Here is a 20,149-nt window from a genome sequence, read left to right as displayed (position 1 = left end):
ATTCATCCTCTGGGAACCATGAATGTTGGCACAAATTTTTTAGATAATCCTTCCAATACTTGTTCAGGTTTTTCAGTCTGGACCAAAGTGTTGATCCAACTGTCCAACATTGCTTTCCCCAGACAAGCCATGCCACTACCATGGCTAAAAACATGAGTGTAAAAACGTGTGTAAATAATACTAGTTACCTTTACACATTAGCATTCATTTGACTGCTTTTTTCCTATCCAGGGAAAGCCAGGGGCCAGAGGTTTACCGGGGCCTCGAGGGGTGCCTGGCTTGGAGGTAAGACTGTCAGACACTGCCCACATCAGAACGACCATAAAGCGGCAAAAGGCATTAAAAGTTTTATGGCACAAGCCTTCTCTTTGCTGAGGGCCGCTTCATGTCCCCAAACATAATTCATGCTAAGATCAATGTCATGTGTTTCCAGGGAGATGAAGGCCCGATCGGACCACCAGGCCCAACAGGACTCGAGGTGAGTTATTAGACAAACACCTGGCGGTGCCTGGCTGGTGGAAGATAACAAGGATCACTGTTAATTCTAACTTAGGCAGCACAGCCCCGAGGGTCCTCTTAACTCCTGCTTGTTGGCCTCACACCATTAGAACATATGAAAGAGTATCATGCATATGTGTGTAGTCATGGAGAAACATTGAGTCTGTGTGGCCAAGTTTTCACATTTGTTTGAACTGTATCCCATGCAAAACAATCAAACCATCCATCATGTGCATCGTTGTGGTTTCATTCATCCTTCTTACATCTGTGGTAACCTCGTCTTCAGAGAGATAGAAATCTATAGAAACACAACTGCAGTGTGAAGTTAAATCCATATGCATGCCTGACTGTAAAACGTACTAATTCACAGCCCTCTCAGTAGTTAATACCGTTGCCTAGTCTGCAGTGAAAGCCTATTGTTGTTGCTCTAAAACGTGAAGGCATTGGATGAGTAATGTGGTCAGTACATGGCTATAGTCTAAACCATTTGTTACTTGCTTTAAGTCACAGCCACTTGTACAGTATATAGTATAATTTAAGTGCTTAGCTTTAATTATCCATCCCAAAGTTTGTTGTACCACAGTGAGAGTTAATGTGAAATTTATTTAAGGTAATAAAGTAGGTCATCATTATATATTTTTATTGGTTTGCATCGGAGAGAAGCTGTAGATGTGTGTGTGTTTTATGTATTGAAGAGGTTGTTATAGCCTGTCTCTGGATGATTGTCCTCTCACAACAAAGGACTGCATGCAACCCCTGCTCTTGGCCACCAGGGGGTGATAACTGCCGTCACCATGTTTACAGGTGGTAAGATTTGCAGCTGCAATAAAGCGCAGAGGATGTGAATGACCTACTGCAGAAATAGTTGTTGACTTTATTTCTCATATTCTTTATTGATGATAATTTTTTTCTCTATACCAGATGCTACCTGTTTTTCCCCATCACTTTATCTTTTACTTCTTTCTACTCCCAGTCATCCTGAACTTTCTTTCACCCACTCATTCTCCCACCCACTCGTTCTCCGACCCCTCTCTCCTCCATCTGAGGGGAAGTGGTGTATGACTCCTTCAGGAGCTGTGATTGATCTCTGGCCAGGTGCCACAGGTCCGCCCACTCCTCCACCTCATCCACCTCCCAGCTGTCTTTTAGCTTTTTCGCTGCTCTGCTCGGAATGGCAACCTCTCTTTACTTCACTCTTCCTTTCTCACTATCTCCCACACCTTTTCCACTGCTCTTCATCCCTTTCTCATGGTGTTTCTTTCTTGCCTCGGTTAATGTGGTCAGTCGCTGGCATAAATCTAAATCAGGTGATAAGAAGTCACAAATCCTAGACAGCTCATATTAATTCTCATGTTACTACAAAAATCTGCTTTTACTGTGTGCTTCTGAGTGAAATACAGTGTTAGCCTCTACTGTGTACTACGAAAGCTGCCAAACTTCCTGGGGTAAAACTCTGGAACTGTTGAGTCACTCACTCTTTAGGAGTTTGGCTTCGACATTTCTGACCTAGAGTTACTGCTGGTAAAAATGCTCTTAGCCCCCCTCTTAACCCCGGGAATTACTGTCTGTGCAAGGGGGAACATTACAATCGTACACTTTCACAGCCTGCCAAAATGTACTGTCAGCATTACCTGTACACGCCATTACATATTTCAGCGACATGTAGAGTAAGCTGCAACAGCTGCAGAGTACTTCTCAGCTCTTTCTTCAAACTGTCATTTCATAGGAAACCGATCCTTTATAGTCACTGAGAATTGGGGATGAATGTTAATGATGCATTGACTGGCAAGTGTATGTCTGTTATCCACTATTCATCATCCTGTGCTTATGTCCTGTTTCAGGGTAGAATGGGCAGAAAAGGATTTCCTGGGAAGGTTGGGCCAGAGGGAGTTAAGGTGAATAAACAAAATACTCTCACATGATTTTTTTTTTTCCTTTTTCTGCCAAAAATAGAAGAAAAATTGAATTAATTTTTGTAAACAAATGAGCAGTAATATATTCCTCTTTGTAGGGGGAGCCTGGTGTCACAGGAAAAGTTGGCTCCATGGGAGAAAGAGTAAGAAATTCTGACATTGCCTCTTCCTGTATGGAATAATTGCACTTTTTCCAAACCGTGTATGCAAATATCTACCCACTCCTCCATCCAACATTGAGTCTCTGTACTTCAGGGCTTGGTGGGTTTCATCGGACCTGTGGGAGAGGAAGGGCTGGCAGGAGAGAAGGTATAAATCGTTGTTCCATTCTTGTAAATCCATTTTTGAGACGTTACAGGTTCTCACAAGGTGACTTTGAAGACTCAATGCTGTGTATGTATTGTTAGGGGGATCGAGGGGAGATGGGCCTTCCCGGACCACCTGGAGAAAAGGGATCAACGGTAAGATATAGTGAGGAAGACGACGCTCAGGGATTTCAGTTTGATGAAGAATACAATTTGAGAATGATAAAATATGAGATTCTGGGTGCGGTGACATTAAGGAAATCTTAAAAAATGGCCATCTTAAACTAAACTGTGTCTTATTCCCATGGGAATATAGTGATGTGAGGTATTATGTCAGTGCTGCAAAAATATGCCAAAAGGGAAAAGAGGCACATCAGAAAAGAGGATGACTTATGACCATGTTTCTAAGCAGTGGTTTGGCAGGAGGCCTTTAGCTGGAAAAAGTCATCACTGGTTTAAACAAAGGATGAAACAGTTTAAATGGATCACTTACAATGATTTACCTCCTGGACAGAATTTAATGACCACAGTAGGCGCTGACCTCTCATGCTACTGGGATTGAAGGTATGAAGAGAGGAGGAAAGAGGATGTTCCACTTTCAGTCATCCATCCATATTGGTCTTGAGTTTCATAAGACACCCCTGTCACACACTTACCCCGCTCTTTCAAACAGAGCAAGTGGCTCTGTTTGACGTAGAGACTTTATCTGATATGGCCTGTCTCATATATATGACTGGCTGCAGTGGATAAGAATTTAGTCATCATTCTTGCTGATACAGAGAGAAGTTTCCTGCTGGCTGACAGCCCGCTGGATTTCTCTGAGGACTTAACCACACACACACACGCACACACTCACACACTTATAAGGAAGTTCACTGTTGGCCTGTTCTCTCAGCTGCAAAACAGAAACAGACCCTCTGGAAAAGACTGCATCATACAAAGTGAAGGGAACTGACCAGCAGACGTCTATAGCTACTAACGGAGAGCTCATACTGCAGGCATTTATGATCTGTTCCTGTGGATGCATGAGATCAGAGCTGCCTACTGTGCTATAGTTTTGTATATTGGTTAGATTTTATTGCACTCAGCTGATCTGAGTCGTCTGCCTGAAAATACTCCCTGTGATATAGTTAGGGCTTTTAAAAAATGGCCTGTCCAAAAAAACATGATGTCCAATAAAGTAGAAAAAACCCAGTATGTTTTCTGATATAAAATCATCTCCTCAGGCTGTCTGTTTTTCTCTTCTCCCCATTGTCTCTTATTGTAACTTTAAATGTGCTTTCCAGTGCACAGAGCATTTCTGCAGATGTACTGTATGTTTATACTTCGAGTTTATTATCAAACTAGTTCAAACTTGTGCATGTGTAGAATCCAGCATTTACATTTTGAGAGTCTTTAATGCCTCTACAATAAAGTCACATTTGGAAACTTTATAAAAAGGGGACTCCACTGATAATGAAAATACTGAAAAAACTTAATGTCATTATTGTTCCCCGAGCCTTACTCATTGTGCATTGGAGTTAGTCATTTGTGTAACACCCTGTTTTGTGTCAGTTGAAATCTATGTCCTGTGTGTGTGTTTGTGTCTGTGTACATATAATAGGGTCACCCAGGGACACCAGGGGAGACCGGGCCTACAGGACCACCAGGAAGACCAGTAAGTCCCCATTCATTCTTATTTTCACTCAATCACAGTTGCAGGTGATGCTGTATAATCGATGAGCTGTATGGTCTTCAACACAGGGACTCCATCCAGGTTTTATGTGAGTAGCAAGTTTAGCTGTGAGAGGAAATTGATTATATAATCTACAATCTACAAGGCTACAAAAGAAATTGAATTTTCCTAGCTGTGATCAGCGACTTTGAGTAACCTTCTGTTTACAAAACGTGTATGATGGTGGTGGTAGTCAGTGTCCCCTTTGAGCACATGAAAGCAGTATGCACCGTCTGCAGCCAAGCTTTCTCTGAGCATTATGAGAGCTGGCAACCTCCTGCTGAACCTGCATTACCCTCCTGTCAGTCAAAAGCCCAACACCTATAACCAATTAGACGCTGCCCCTGCCACCCCCCTCATTTCCCCTTGCTGTGTCCTTGCCATTGGTTGAAGGTGGGGGCCACTGAGCCACCAAAACAAACATAAATATGGGGCTCTGGGGTGCAGCAGGACAGGATTCCAGAGCAGGCCCTTTAATTGGTGTGAGTGACAGATCTAACAACAAACCCCATAGTGTGCTCCCAAGGTCAGGTTGCCCCCCCCACCCCCCCAGGGTCAACAACCAGGGGGCTCTGTGCTCTGTCAGTGTAAACCCTTGTTTTACCTCTCCTCTTTTCCCTTTTCCCCCCTCTCTTATCCTCTTTATCCCCCATTTTCTTTTGTTCATCAGGGCCCCCCTGGAGCGACTGGGCCAGCCGGTACCAGAGGACCCAAAGGCTTGCGGGTAAGTTTGAAGTTTCACACCTGCTGTTTTTGCAGCTTAGGTGTTGACTGGTGTTTTGCAGTCGGTTATGTATCATAGTTCCCAGCCTTGAGAACAGATCATGAACTTGGTAAAAGAGTGCAAATACACATCACTTTTCGTTTTTTTGTGTGTGCTCCGAGGTGTGTTTATAGGAGCCATGTGCTACTGCTGTTGTTGAGCCGTTGGAAAAACTAGAGTGGATGAACATAATGAAGTGATATGGAACTGCCTCTGAACTGATGTCATGTGTGTTTAATGGACATGGGAGCTTGCATAACACGTTCTCGGGTTCAGAGTCAAAGAATGAGTCTGTTTCATCCTTTTCAGAAGTCAGTGCTCATTATAACTGCTGGAAGAGGTCCAGTCATGTAAAGCAAACAGCTTTATTCTTTATAAATGGAACAATAACTACTACTTATAGGAAAGACCCATCGTCAATCCAACTATGTGACATTTGTGGTGGAAAATGTGACCTGGCTTTTGTGGCTATTCTAGAAGCTGCAGTGGAGTTAAATTTAGTGAACTGGGGAAACAGGATTTGTGGGAGGAATAACAAAGGCTTGTGTCAGCTTTTTTTTTTTTCAAAATCTTCAATTATTCTGGGTTTGCAGAGAGCTCCAAACTCATAAAACATCATTCACAAAAAACACAATAGCAGTTTTTATTAGACCTGTAACCTGGATAGAATGAGCTATGGAAATACATATTTTTCCTCAAAACCTTTGAAAAGACAATTAGAAAACAGTGGAAGGTTTCATTTTTCTTCACATCACAGTAGGAAACGTCTGAGTCAGCAGTGGAAAGGTGTTTCACATCAGCATTACTGCAAAAGACTGCATCTATACTGTACATCACTATGTTCAGTACCAATATGATAGATGACATGATGATTAATAGGCCTTAATACTGTAAACCTTGAGTTTCCAGTCACAGATATAACTAATGACATTAATTATGGCTGCATTCCATGTAGGTGGCTTTCTGGCACCTAAAGTGATTGGTGTAATCAGTTATTAGTTACACCCAGTCTTTTCCTGTTAAAACAGTTTGCTGTGGGAAAGAAGTCCAGAACAAGAAACGGTCAGAAAATGAATATACTGTTGGTATAGATGCTAATAAACATCTAAGATTTATGAAATTACTGCTCTGTTGTCTGAATAAAAGTGGAATTATATATATGTACTTTGTGGAAGATGAAAACAAGGGGATAACAGCTGGAATTTCAGCTGGCTAAATAACACCAACAGAAATTTTAAACCAGATAAGTAATGCTGTTCTTAAAGTTCAGCCTCTGGAACAACATGCAGCAAATAAATTCTTGAATTCAGAGTACAGAGAGGGATTAAAGCGGATTCAAATAAAATTTAGAGGCAATAACTAATGACAATAATGAATGATGACGTTGATGATGATGGCTGTAACTATGTCAATGATGCATGACGCAGTAAAAGCGATGTTGCTGGCAGTGTAATTTGCTGTGTCCTTGATTTGATTTCTTGTGGAGTGCAGACCAAGTTGCCGACCTTTTTCAAAGCTTTTTAAAAGATGTCTTTTATCGCCATGGTACATGGAGCCAGCTGGAAAATGGGATAAATTAGCATCAAGCTTCTTTATCGGAGGCGTCCATGGGAGATGGTCCTCGCTGTGGTTGGCCTGGACACACTCTCATGTCTCAGGCTGTGTTTTCAATTAATACTAATGTCAGCAGTTTCCACTGCCAGTAAATCTGTCTGCTGCTTCATGGTTTTTGTTGGGTAGTCCAAGCTTAGAAATCTGAGAAAAGCAAGACAGTAGATACAGAGGTGATTCTCTCATTGACATAAATGTGTGCAAATACAAACACACACTCACCCAACTTCCTAAACACACACAATTGGCTGTTGTTAGATAAAGATAAAATAGGTTTTATTTAAGAGGTCCGGAATTGTCTGGCAACGCCAAAACCACATGAAGTCAGGAAATTGGACATCTCTTTTGATAAAAGAAAATTATGAGAGCATTTTTCTGAGCGAAGATTGTGTGATTTCAACTCTACATGTCCTTGGCCTGCCTGAAAAACACATCTTACAGTGAAATGAGACTGTACACAACTTTTACACAGATTTTAACACCATATGTCTTTTAGATGTTAGCGACTTGGCTCGAGGCACAGGGCAAAGAAATGTAACAACTAGCTTCCCTCTCGGAAACATGGCACCAGACTGTTTTCTAACATGGAAATATTGTGGAATTGAGACAAGAGATAAAACTGTATGCTGGCATCAGAAAGTTAGTAACACTGTTTTCTCTGTTTTTCAGTATCTGTGTTTTATTTGCATGTATAAAGAATATTTTAAGTTGTGGACTCAAACTTGTGGATGTCAGCCATGAGGAATCTTCAGACTGACTAATCATGCTTTGTAAATAATAATTCCTCATGACGTCTGACCTGCAAACCCTCAGCTAATGTTTTCCATACTGAATAGCATATTAATCTCATCATTCCTCCCTCTTTGTAGTTGGTGGTTATTGTTGAGCTGCTTTAAATAGATGTTTTTGATTGTTTTGAATTCGTGCTCCTGGTTTTCCTTTCCTGTCTTTGTTTAAAAAAAAGGGTCAGTCTGTTATGTTACAAATTAATGTAACTCAGTGTAATTAATTCACTTTGAAGCATGATATTTGAGTGTTTTTCCGTGGCCTGATGGGGTGAAATATTTTCCCTACACATGGGCTAATCAGGCTATGTAAACGTAACCAGTGGGTAGCAGGTACCCCAGACAGGAATGTTAATGAGCACTGCTCATCCAGCTCTATGTATAATAGGCTTATAGCACCTCAGCTAGCGGCGTTCTCCACGGGCCAAACTCCCACTGTGCCCAGTCATCAATCATGCTTACAACAAGGCTTCCTGTGTGGCTCTGTCATGTTATATTTTCTTTTTCCTTTAAAATAATTAATGAGAGAAATCACTACTTGTTAACTACTTGTTATTTATAATCACTGTTAGCTAAGACAGACTGAGGAGTTTTGTCAGTGTCAGAGAGTTAGCATCTTTCACAGTATAGATGAGAAACTTGTCCGGGTGCAGGTGCACAGCAGATGGACTGCATTGGTCCACTGCCTGGCTCCCATTTATTATCACTGCTCACTGGACTAGCAGGTCTTTAAGCACTTTAGATTGATTATGTTTGACAGTTGCACCCATGTAATCTAAACAGTCAGACTGTTCTGACAGTGTGTGTGTTTAAGTGTGAACAGTATGTATCTGTGTGCACCCAGACTTTGTGCCCTGATTCTAATATTAAGACAATGAAAGTCATAGTCCAGTAGCTTTCTCTGCCATGTGTGACATGGGGAGACCTATAGCTATTTCTACAACGTCATGTTATGTACAATGCCAACACTTATACATAACATACTTCCTTATTAACCCTGAAAAGTGTAGTGGACAGCCAGAGTAACCCTCATATTGCCTCTGACATGTGGGTACTGTTGGTGTCATAATATACAGAGATGTTTATTTACAGTATGTTGTGGATGTCTGGCTGTGTTACAGTGACCTCTGTTGGTGAAGTGACAACTGTCTTGTGTTTCAGGGAGCGATAGGGCCTGACGGTCCAACAGGAGAGATGGGGTTAGAGGGCAAGAAGGTAAGAAATCTGACTTGATTTTGCACATTCATTGGAATTTCCTTGTTGATATATAAAACCAGATACATTCACAAAGTCAAACTGTGCAGACACAAGAGTAATGACCATAAAATGGCATAAAATAGCGTAAAAATATTTCCTGCTGCATACATAATAGATTCTTAATAGGGAAACTGGATCTTGCGCACCAAAAACAGCACGCTGCACATCCACACACACCCACTCAGGAGGCAGGAAACATACAGTAAACTGACATGTGTCATCACATGGCTATTTCTCATCCTTCCTTTTCTCCACAGGGTCTTGATGGTCCTCCAGGAAAAATAGGTTTCCCTGGACCACAGGTAAAGCACTGGGGTACTTTTCTACTTTTCCACTCCTTCCTCTCTCATATTTTTGTGGTGCTTATGTTCCTCTGGAGAGGCAAAGCATCCGCATGATTTAGAAGGACTACATGATACCAGCAAAGTGGAGGCCCAAAGTTAGAAACAACACATTACTTTGTGGGAGAGAACTGTCCTTGGGAGGTTTCTGCCAGATTTACATACATGAAAGTGGAGTGCACAGCTCAATGGTGAAATTTGATTTGATTTACTCAGCCTGCATCTAAATTCCACTCACTGAAAATGATTTGACCTTCACCGTCACTGAAAATGTTACTACTCTTTGTTCATAGAAAGGTTTGTAAATCTAATGTGGTAGGAGTCTATTTCTAAGTTTATAAGTTTATTGTTGGTACAACCTTTAACTCTTTGCCTTCTCTTTCTTTCATGTTGTTCAATAATCAGATATTGTTTTCAGGAACTATTATTACACAAACATGTCCGTATATGCAGAATATGTCTGAAAATAGGCATGAAAGTCTCAGTAAATCTGGTTCTATGTAAATGCTTTGTCTTTGTCAAGTACAGGCTCTAAGGCTGATGAGTCCTGATTTCATTTATCCTCTTTTAAATATCCTTCTTTTTCTTGTGTCCCTGCAGGGGAAGATGGGAGAGGCAGGGGAAACTGGGCCTAAAGGTTTTCCTGTGAGTTCACTCATACATTAAAATTGTATACTACTGACGAGACCTAGACACACTTATGGACCCCAAAAGAACCAGGCATTATATTCTGCATACAGTATACTGTATGTACAAACTGTACGATTGCTAGTGCATATTGGCATCTGCTAAGGCCTCACATGTATCTGTCATCAGTCCTGCATATCTCTATTATTTTAGAGGTGCTTTTGTAAACAATCCATACTCTATTATTAGCTGTGTCCTGCTCATGGTGAAAAATGTAAAACTTCAACACTCATGTATGCAGTGTTGTGTGAATGTGAGATTCTGAACTCACTGACTTCTGTCTCCAGGGTATTCAAGGGCCCTCAGGACCTCCAGGGGACAAGGGAATAGCGGGCGAGCCGGTATGATCCTCCATCCATCTCCATCCTTTCTTATCTTTCTCTCCTGTTCTTTCATCTTCTCAGCATCTTTACAATTCCCCTTATCTATCTTAATATCCTCAGTTGCCTTACTCTCTTTCCCCCTCCCTCTCTCATTCTGTTCTCACTTGAGGTTAAATATTTAGCAGTATTCTCCCACTCACTTACCTTCCATCATCAAACTTTTCCTTTCCCTTCTTCATAGCCATACTCACTAGTTTTATTAGAATCTCTTTGGCAACAAACAACATCCTGATTCTCTCTGCCGAGCCCTGTTAGCTCCAAAATATCATAGCCAGGAAGTAGTTTATGAGACATATTTTAGTGCTTATTAAAAATATATTCGTCTGTATTAAATGTTTCCTCCGATGAAGCCAGACAATTGTCTCATCCTTCGCACATCTGTTCTGAAGTGGCAGGAGATTGCACTGCAAGCATGCAGGGGGATTGATTTTTGAAAAAGAAGCACCTTATTTACAGAAGCGCAACATTACCAAACTTGCAGGGAAAATAAATGTGATTATTGCCATAATGGATCAAACCTTTACTGTAAAAGATTTGTTGTCCTTCTTGTGGTTGCAAGCAATGAGAGAGGCAGATCAGGAATAGAGGGACAGAAAATGTGTCTTGCATGCATGGAGAATTAGCTCACACATTAGAACATGCACCCATTCCCTTTTTGTTTTCTTTGTTCTAAATGAATCATCAGCTACTATCCTCCTGTTTCCTAGTAAATAAAACATGGATCTCTGGCCTAATATCTGATGTATTGTACTTCAGACAGCAGACTGTTTATTCCAACAATAGTAAAAGCAAATATGTGAAATACTGAATTTCAAATGCATTTTGGTTTGCAGTGGTGTAATTACTATTTTAATGGGCAATATGCAAGTGCATGGTCATGTTCACTACAAGCTATAAAGTGTGTGTTTTCAGCTGCACAGTTTTGTGTTTTGTTAACAGTTGGTTGACGACTTTGCATTTAGGAAGGCCACATTGTGGCTCCCAGTAAACAAAGAGTTCATTAAAGTGGAGTTTCCCCGTATGAATCCCCTTTTATTGTTAAAGTGATCATTTTCCCTCTCATTGAGTCTCCATTGTCTCATCTGTGGTGCTGGACAGCTGCTTTCACTGATAGACAATTCAGTTGTGAGCCCTGTTGTTTACTTTCTTTCACAGTATGAATTAAAGACCACACAGGTGACTTTTGTTATATTATTACTATTGTTTGGACTGGATGCAAGTCAACCGGGGAGCAACCATCATTCACATGTGCTGATATTAATAAGTATTCGTGGCAGCGCATCAATGTTTTTTGAGCATAATTAGTGACACATTACATTCAACATCAAACTATGTACAGATGGTTCACTGATTTATCTGCTGTTGGCTCATCCACAATCAACATCAGCCAGAGAGCTCCTATTGTATTAAATGTATTAAATGAGATCTGATGTTAGTTAGTGTGAAACATCCCAAGTTGTTTTTTATCTTTATAATCATTCAAACATTTGTGCTGTCATCTATAGGGACCACCTGGGCCACCAGGGACTGTGGGACTGTTGGGAGAAATAGGTCAAAAGGTGAGACTTAGCAAACACACACAGTCGCACACATGCTCAGGCAAATGAACTGTAAGAACACATATTCCAGATGCATGATGATGTTGATGTTCCTCCACGCACATACACATACGCACGCACATACACACACACACGCGCGCACATACACACACACGCACATACGCACACGCACATACACACAAAGGGTATTGTGAAGACTAAATGATTAAATATGTGACATCTGTTGTTCACCCTACCCCAGTGAATAATGCTCTCTGATTGAAGTAATCTGTCCAATTAAACTAATTAACCCACATTACAAAGGTGTCCTCTTTCTCTGTCTCTCTCTCCAGTCTCATGACAGTACGTAATGGAACTAACCCCTGACATATTGTTCATATCTAATGCCAAAGAGTCATTAGCCCTTAAATGTTGTCCAAAATCATTCAACATTTTCCTTTCTCCAATTTCTACTTATTAATAAGGGTCCTCCAGGCAAGGTGGGGGAACCAGGACTGCCAGGCGAGCCCGGGGAGAAGGTGAGACTATATATTGCTGCAGTTTTTATCTGGAGAGATTTTTTTTTTTTTTTTTTTTTTTTTTTTTTTTGCAAGATATAATTTTACATCAAAATTGAATATCTGTCTGTATGTGTCAGGGAGCCATTGGAGCTGCTGGGAACATCGGAGAGCAGGGGCTGATAGGACAACGGGTACGTTTATCAGCATTAAACTATTGAATATTAAGCATTCTTAACAGGTGGAGCTGTTCATTTTGTTAACTTGTGTATATATGAATGTTTGTCTGTGNTTTTTTTTTTGCAAGATATAATTTTACATCAAAATTGAATATCTGTCTGTATGTGTCAGGGAGCCATTGGAGCTGCTGGGAACATCGGAGAGCAGGGGCTGATAGGACAACGGGTACGTTTATCAGCATTAAACTATTGAATATTAAGCATTCTTAACAGGTGGAGCTGTTCATTTTGTTAACTTGTGTATATATGAATGTTTGTCTGTGTACAGGGAGAGCCAGGCCTAGAGGGAGAAGCTGGTCCAGCTGGTCCTGATGGGACCAAGGTGAGATGTTTTTTCAAAATATCAGTAATGAGGTATTATTAGGATATGCAGACAACAAAATAACATTAACCTTCTTTTTAGATCTTTTAGGTATAGACTATTAAAAAGTCATGTTTTATGTGTGTGTCTCAGGGTGAAAAAGGTGACATGGGTCAGGAGGGCGACAAAGGAGAAAAAGGTGAAATTGGACTAAAGGGAAAGGAGGGCCCACCTGGAAGTCCTGGACTCAATGGCGTCAGAGTAAGTCACCTGTCTTTCTGCTAAAATCCACACACACACACCCACACACACACTGACTGACTTCCAGAGATTCTCAAATTTCTCCTTCATCTGTTTCTTTTGTTTTCTTTCTGAAGGGTCCAGAGGGGAAACCTGGCAAAATTGGGGAAAGAGGCAAACCAGGGTCAAAGGTATTAATGTCAAATCATGTCTGATGACAGTTTATTCGGTCCATATCCAGAAATATTCACACACAGTGACACAGAAATGCAACTATTCTGTAATTTATCCTGTGCGTATATGTAGGGTGCTAAAGGTCATCAAGGTCACCTTGGGGAGACTGGACCAGTGGGGAAGACGGGACCACCGGGTTTTGTTGGGCCAAAGGGGTCCAGAGGAACTATTGGACACGTGGTAAAGTGGAACAGTAATGATATAGATATTTATCAGTCACTTTTGAAATCACAAGCACTTCACATGATAAGTTAAAACAGCATCTAATGTTTCAAATTAAACATAGTGTGACTGAAGACACTTGCTCTCTTTAGGGAGCTCCTGGTCGAATGGGTCAACAGGGAGAACCTGGTCTTGCAGGTTATGAGGTAAGATGACCTTATCATAAGTAAGTGTGGACATTAAACATTAAACAAGCTTATCGTGGCTATTTGCATTTGCTGTAGTCATTTCACATAACGATTTCTTGCAGGGCCATCAGGGACCACAGGGCCCCATGGGGTCTCCAGGACCAAAAGGTGAAAAGGTACACCTCAATTACTTTATGTGTAATACTGCTCTCTTATTATTCTTCCTTATTCTTCCTTAAGTCAGATCCTAAGTCTCTTCTAGCAGAAGCCAGAGACTCTCCCTTCATACAGTTTGGATTTACCACAAACCAGCTGAATGTGGATCAGAAACAGCAAATGTTTATGAAAAAAGCATCCCAAAATGCACCTCTCTCTGTAGACAGCTTATACTGATCAACCTTGTTTTGGTTTACTCAATACCTTAGTGACAACATGCTGTGAATATGTCACAGCTATTATTTTACACAAATGTAGAATCAACCTATTTTACACACAAGGGGAGATTGTGAGTTTTTGATATATAACACATCATAATCAGCCATCTAAAAGGAAGCATATGTAACGTTTTAGGAGATGTTCCAACAGGAAGAAACAGTGTATTGACACATCAGGGATATGTGTCTTTTATAAAACATCTAAATTTTCCATTCTTTTGATTTTCATCCGCAGGGCGAGCAGGGGGATGATGGGAAAGTAGAGGGTCCTCCTGGTCCTCCAGGTGACATAGTAAGTCACACCCGACTTACTTTTCTCCCTCCTTCTGCTGTTTGCCTGGTATATGGTTGGAGAACTCAAATAATTTGCAGTTCACTGATATATTTCTTGTTTCATCAGGGTCCTCCAGGTGACAGAGGAGAGAGAGGGGAATCAGGAGATCCGGGGTACAAAGTAAGTCACATCACTCCAGATAATATTACAATTACTTAGAGTATTTGGGTTGATGAAGTCTAGTCAACATTCTGTTACTCTTTCTCAGGGTCAAATTGGTGTGGATGGAGAGAGAGGCAGACCTGGAGCTCCTGGACAACCTGTGAGTGTCAGAATTTGTGATTTCCATACACAGTTCTGTCATTAAGTCGACAAAAACAACCAGCAGGCGTGCTCAGACAGGTTGTCTTTATTTGCTGTCATTAACATGACTGTTAATTTCAGGGACATCCTGGACCTCGCGGGCAGCAAGGACACAAAGGGGCCAAAGGAGATCAAGTAAGGAAGTCAAAATAAAAAACTTTTTGTGATTGTGCTTCTGTGAATGTTTGAAGAGTCATAGTTCAATATGCAGGCCTATTTATCATCTGTGTTGCGTTAGCTTCAGTCCAAACCCTCAGCTGTTTCTACTGTTTAGCCTTTCATGAGGGCTGAGTAAGTTGAATGTGTACTGAGTAATTAACCCAGGGAAAAGATGATCACTTGACTAGCAGGTTTCTGGCAAAGTGACAAAGTTAGCTAATACTGCAAAGAGCCAAGAGAAACATCCAACTAGTGACGAGGTCATGAATTAGTCTGGATGTAATGTGATAACAGAAGCACTGTGGTGTCATTTGTTATTTGTGGCTTGAGAACTGCTGTAAATGTTATGATGGTCATTTTCTAGTATTTTCTTTCTTCACTGAATAGCATGCAAGTGGGTTTTTAAAGCCAGAGACTTCTGCACCTGTTAAAGTGTTACTGGTGGTTATTGGCACTGACAACCAACGATACGGGACAATAATAATCAATTTTACCTCTAACCTATTTTCTGTCTTCATTAAGGGTCAGAAAGGCAAAAAGGGTCAGATTGGACAAAAAGGAACCAGAGGAACAGAGGTAAGTCACAGTTCTCCAGATATCCACACCTGCTTCAATGACTTACAGTATTACAATACAAAAGGCAGATGTTTTGTAAACTCTCAGCCATGACAAAGATACTTGGAAATGACGCATATATAGATTAACCCAGACAGGGGAAAATTCTCTGTGCAAATTTACTTGAGTAAAGACAGATGAAAAAGATGAACATACACTGTCGAGGCTCGGTGTAGATTTCTGATAAGTCCTCTCTTCTCCTCAGGGAGGGGGTGGTCTTTCCGGTCCCAGAGGTGTGGTGGGTCGAGAGGGGCAGGAGGGTGTGCCCGGAGTGGATGGAGTCCCAGGGAAGGATGGCTTTAAAGGCATGCCGGTGAGACAAACAAAGAAATCTTAATAATCAGTTGTTCATTAAAGAGCGTCTGAAGTGAAAAGGTCTCATCCTGTGGAGAGCAGGAATGTATTAAAGGAATTTAATGGCAGATGTTGGGATATTCTCCTCTGGACCAAAGTGATGAACAGACATTGTCATCTTATTTTCTCAATATGTCTCCAGGGAGAGCATGGTGATGATGGGGAGGCTGGTCTTCCTGGCAAAGCTGGCTCACGTGGTAAAACTGGTGTTCCAGGACTCCCAGGAGATCAGGGCGGCATTGGACCAAAGGTAAAGGGGAATTGTAGAATGCTGTATGGCACATTCTGGTTAACGATATATAAAAAGTAGAATAGTTGTAAGTTTAGATATAATTTCTTGCCAGGCGAGTGATGTATAACTGTGACTGCTTTAATTATCCGATGAATGCAGAGATATTTACTTAACTGCCCTTGAGCGATCCTCACTCAGTCATTTGATCATTTATTCATCCATCCAGGGTGAGCAGGGTCTTCGAGGCCAGAATGGACCTCTAGGGAAAAGAGGCTTTAGAGGTGGAATGGGGCTGCCAGGGCCGCAGGGAGACCAAGGACCTAAAGGACAACCTGTGAGCAGCAACGCATACTCACACTTAAACATATATAATCCAGGCGATGACTTACCTATGCGATCTTGAAAGATGAGATTTCATGACATTATGTAAGTTTCTTTTTGAAGATGATGTGGTTTTGATTCTGGACTACATTCTTGTCTAGGGTGATACAGGGGAACCAGGTTTTCCAGGAATTCTGGGAGTTTTTGGACCAAGGGTATGTTCAGCACCAAACAGCAGCACATCTTCCACAATGTGTGTGCACAAAAACAAAAACCAAACATACATGTCACTGTTAAAATATAATGCTCATATGGGTCATGAAACACCTTCCTGTTCATCATTACAGAAGTAGAAATCAGCTCCTTCACTGTGGTCACACAAATGTGATTAGTATGGTCCACTCACTGTAAATCACACATACTCACAAACACATTGATGACAGGAAAGAGTGCACACATGGGTAAACAGTTAAACATATACCGTGTAGACAGATACAAAAACATACAACAAAAACCTTTCAGCTGTCAGTTTGGGGCATAACTAAACTCAGGAACAGTTATTTCATTTCTAAACAGTTTGCTTTACCACTTCCACCTTTAGTCTTACCAAATAGTGGATTAGTCTCTAAGTAGAGAACAAATATGACTTGTTTTGGGATTTAGGTGTAGTCTATACGTTGCAACACCTGTCCCTGGCTAAGCTGAGCTTATCAGTGACAGTAATTACACGTTTGCACGTGTCTATTCGATGTGTTAAGTCTGTGTCAACTACATATCTCATGTTACGCATACATCAAAGAAACTAACATTAGCTTATCTATAACTATCCAGTGAGGAAACATTGATAGTTACTCTATGTGACAGCTTCAGCACAATGTCCTCAAGTCCTTCCAAATTACAGGCTTTTCTCTCCCATCACCAGATCCCATTTACAAATAGCACTCTTTGAAGCAAGCCAGCAAAATCTCTCCTCACATCCTGCCCACGATCTGTTCCTTATAATCCCCACAATCACCAGTTTTAAGAGTGGTTTTATAGTTTGATTTACATAGTCATAATGTGACACATGCATCCATCCTGCATCTGTGTCTTGGGTTGTGTGACAATAAAGACCTATTGTATTCAATTGAAATCACATCACAGAACCAAGCCAATGTTTGTTAGGACAGCTGGAAACATTGTCTTCAACATGGAAACAGTTAGTGCTGTCAGATGTTCCATAATGAGCTGTAGATATAGTTAGAGATAGGAGTTAGTGTGTAAAAAGACAAAACTGGCATGAGGTATTAAAGTTCTAAACAGGTGTGTGATAAGTGTGTATAAATATTTATTTCAGGGGCCTCCAGGTGACTTTGGGCCAAAGGGCATACGGGGACCAAAGGGGCCGCAGGGCGCAATGGTAAGTAGACTAGTGATCGAAAAAACATTGATGAAATGCACTTAGACCCCCGTTTCATACTTTTTCTCTTGTTCTCTCCATCAGGGCAGAGGAGGAGTAGTTGGCCCTATGGGAATTATTGGTCCCAATGGAAGCGCAGTATGTATTATACAGATAAACATAAGTTTTGACATTTCTCTCTGCTGTTGCTCTTCAGATTACTCATTGTGCACATCTCTTTGCAGGGTCCTAGAGGAGAGAAGGGTAATCGCGGAGAGACTGTGAGTCTTCTTGACCTCTTACCACATCTGTGCTTTTCAGATTTATATACTTTGTTTACACTGTCTACTGTGTGGAAAGAATATTTAATGACTATATCCTGGCTTTTTCTCCTTACAGGGATTGCAAGGACCAAGGGTATGTTTGCATAGCATTATCTTTTTCTGTTGTTACAAATCATTTGTACTTTACTGTGGGCACTTGATTGACGATATATAAGCTCATCCAGCATGTATGTTTTTCTTCTTTATTAGGGATCTCCTGGACCTCGTGGACCCCCTGGACTTCCAGTAGGTTTTCCACCTTTATAAGTTTAAATAAATTTCAAACACACACAATGTCATCTTTGAGTTACATGATTCATTTTCTGAATAATTCTTTTTTTCTGCCCTCTAGGGTCCCCCGGGTGTCCCGCTATCATTTGTAAGACATGTTATTTTTGCTGATTTCATTATATTCAATAAGCAGTAGTCAAAGTATACTGTATTGTGTTATCCAGAAACGTAAAATGGCACTGATGAAGTAATTTAAGATTATAATATTTTATATATTTATATTTTGCTGCAGAAAGAAGACGGTCTCATGTTTGTGGAGTCACACACCTCCCTCAGGACTGAGGTTAGTGGAGCATGATGTCAATATTTCTCTGTATTCTTCTATCTTCTAAACTGTTGAAAACTGTACAGACTTTTTTCTTGTCCGTCCTCTAGAATAGGCCAGTGATGGACCTGCCGATGTTGGACCAGGGCGCAGAGATCTTTAAGACCCTCCACTACCTCAGTAACCTGATCCAGAGCCTGAAGAACCCACTGGGCACTCGGGACAACCCAGCCCGCATCTGCAGGGACCTGCACAGCTGTGAACAGAGGTTAAACGATGGTGAGGGTGTGTGAGTGTTGTGTTGGAGACAAGATGGAGAGTCATTTTATGTTTAGATATACAAATTATCCCAAATGTGTTTGCATCTTTCAGGCACTTATTGGATTGACCCGAACCTGGGCTGTTCATCAGATACAGTAGAAGTCTCCTGCAACTTTACTGGAGGTGGACAGACTTGTCTGAAACCAATAACAGTATCCAAGGTATTTAAGACACAACAACCCAAATGATGTTAGCAAAGCCTGCAAGGTAAATATTATACACACAAGCACATAATAGACTTGTTAACCAGTGTCTCCTCTGCCTGTTTGAGCAGCCAACAATCAGTGTCGGTCGTGTCCAGATGAACTTCCTGCACCTGCTGAGCTCAGAGGCCGTGCAGCACATCATCATCCACTGCCTGAACATCTCGGTGTGGAGGTCAGCTGAGGATCAGCCGGCTGCCCAAGGGTCTGTGAGATTCAAGGCGTGGAGTGGGGAGGTGTTTGAGGTGGGAGGAGATCTTGAGCCAGAAGTCATAGAAGACTCCTGCTGGGTAGGAATACGATTCTGTCATCAAAATCTGGTTTAATTGCTTTTAGTTTGTATCATTATTGACTCTCAGACCTTCATAACATACGAAACTATATTATGATATTGCCTTAGACTAATAAATGCATTGTCTATCTGGGTTTCAGATAAAAGATGGTCGCTGGCACCAGACCCATTTTGTGTTCCACTCCCTGGACCCCACCCTGCTCCCTGTGGTTGACATCTACAATCTCCCGAACACGACTCCTGGCTCACATTACCACCTAGAAGTAGGTCCTGTGTGCTTCCTGTGAGGGCTGCAGTGTAAGTTCTCTGAGCATGGAGGGATGGATCATCACCCCTGGATGACACCTTCATGCAGACGTGGAGATCGGAGCTGTCTCCTCAAATCCAAACTGCCCAAGAGAGAACAAGCCTCCCTCCCCCAAACAGATCCTGCTTCACTCTGCCAAACTCCCATTGGACTGCAGACACAGAGGGAGGAAGCATGGAAAGCTGGGGGGGACCAAGAAGAGCTGAGGAGGAGCAGGGGAGTTCTTGCACTAATAGCTTCTCAATATGGCAAAAAGCTTCTTGAAGCTCTTCAAGAAGGATCTCCACATGTACGCCTGCTTGGAGGAAAAAAAAGGCTCTATGCCACACAATCTCTCTGG

The 20,149-nt window shown here is 41.4% G+C and overlaps 1 protein-coding gene across 1 annotated transcript in view; it reads left to right on the top strand.

Moving 5' to 3' along the window:
* The window catches only part of LOC111236173 (collagen alpha-1(XXVII) chain A-like), an 88,433-nt gene extending 68,453 nt beyond the window's left edge, over positions 1-19,980 (top strand). The window contains exons 21-61 of the mRNA XM_022764825.1: positions 232-285; positions 434-478; positions 2,340-2,393; positions 2,510-2,554; positions 2,667-2,720; positions 2,819-2,872; positions 4,320-4,373; positions 5,101-5,154; positions 8,751-8,804; positions 9,104-9,148; positions 9,788-9,832; positions 10,162-10,215; positions 11,763-11,816; positions 12,281-12,334; positions 12,454-12,507; positions 12,821-12,874; positions 13,007-13,114; positions 13,231-13,284; positions 13,400-13,507; positions 13,642-13,695; positions 13,800-13,853; positions 14,347-14,403; positions 14,512-14,565; positions 14,654-14,707; positions 14,830-14,883; positions 15,430-15,483; positions 15,728-15,835; positions 16,019-16,126; positions 16,335-16,442; positions 16,591-16,644; positions 17,766-17,828; positions 17,913-17,966; positions 18,053-18,088; positions 18,207-18,224; positions 18,341-18,376; positions 18,483-18,509; positions 18,654-18,704; positions 18,797-18,965; positions 19,059-19,168; positions 19,282-19,500; positions 19,643-19,980. Coding sequence (XP_022620546.1) covers positions 232-285; positions 434-478; positions 2,340-2,393; positions 2,510-2,554; positions 2,667-2,720; positions 2,819-2,872; positions 4,320-4,373; positions 5,101-5,154; positions 8,751-8,804; positions 9,104-9,148; positions 9,788-9,832; positions 10,162-10,215; positions 11,763-11,816; positions 12,281-12,334; positions 12,454-12,507; positions 12,821-12,874; positions 13,007-13,114; positions 13,231-13,284; positions 13,400-13,507; positions 13,642-13,695; positions 13,800-13,853; positions 14,347-14,403; positions 14,512-14,565; positions 14,654-14,707; positions 14,830-14,883; positions 15,430-15,483; positions 15,728-15,835; positions 16,019-16,126; positions 16,335-16,442; positions 16,591-16,644; positions 17,766-17,828; positions 17,913-17,966; positions 18,053-18,088; positions 18,207-18,224; positions 18,341-18,376; positions 18,483-18,509; positions 18,654-18,704; positions 18,797-18,965; positions 19,059-19,168; positions 19,282-19,500; positions 19,643-19,789 — 2,787 coding nt within the window. The 3' untranslated portion in view covers positions 19,790-19,980. The remainder of the gene's footprint in view (positions 1-231; positions 286-433; positions 479-2,339; positions 2,394-2,509; positions 2,555-2,666; positions 2,721-2,818; positions 2,873-4,319; positions 4,374-5,100; positions 5,155-8,750; positions 8,805-9,103; positions 9,149-9,787; positions 9,833-10,161; positions 10,216-11,762; positions 11,817-12,280; positions 12,335-12,453; positions 12,508-12,820; positions 12,875-13,006; positions 13,115-13,230; positions 13,285-13,399; positions 13,508-13,641; positions 13,696-13,799; positions 13,854-14,346; positions 14,404-14,511; positions 14,566-14,653; positions 14,708-14,829; positions 14,884-15,429; positions 15,484-15,727; positions 15,836-16,018; positions 16,127-16,334; positions 16,443-16,590; positions 16,645-17,765; positions 17,829-17,912; positions 17,967-18,052; positions 18,089-18,206; positions 18,225-18,340; positions 18,377-18,482; positions 18,510-18,653; positions 18,705-18,796; positions 18,966-19,058; positions 19,169-19,281; positions 19,501-19,642) is intronic.
* Positions 19,981-20,149: the final 169 nt, after the last annotated feature.

Source organism: Seriola dumerili, unplaced genomic scaffold (assembly GCF_002260705.1).
Source record: "Seriola dumerili isolate Sdu_G_001 unplaced genomic scaffold, Sdu_1.0 BDQW01000590.1, whole genome shotgun sequence".
In the NCBI taxonomy this organism is placed as follows: Eukaryota; Metazoa; Chordata; class Actinopteri; order Carangiformes; family Carangidae; genus Seriola; species Seriola dumerili.
The sequence above is the reverse complement of the archived record's forward strand: the minus strand, read 5'-3'. Positions and strand labels throughout refer to the sequence as shown.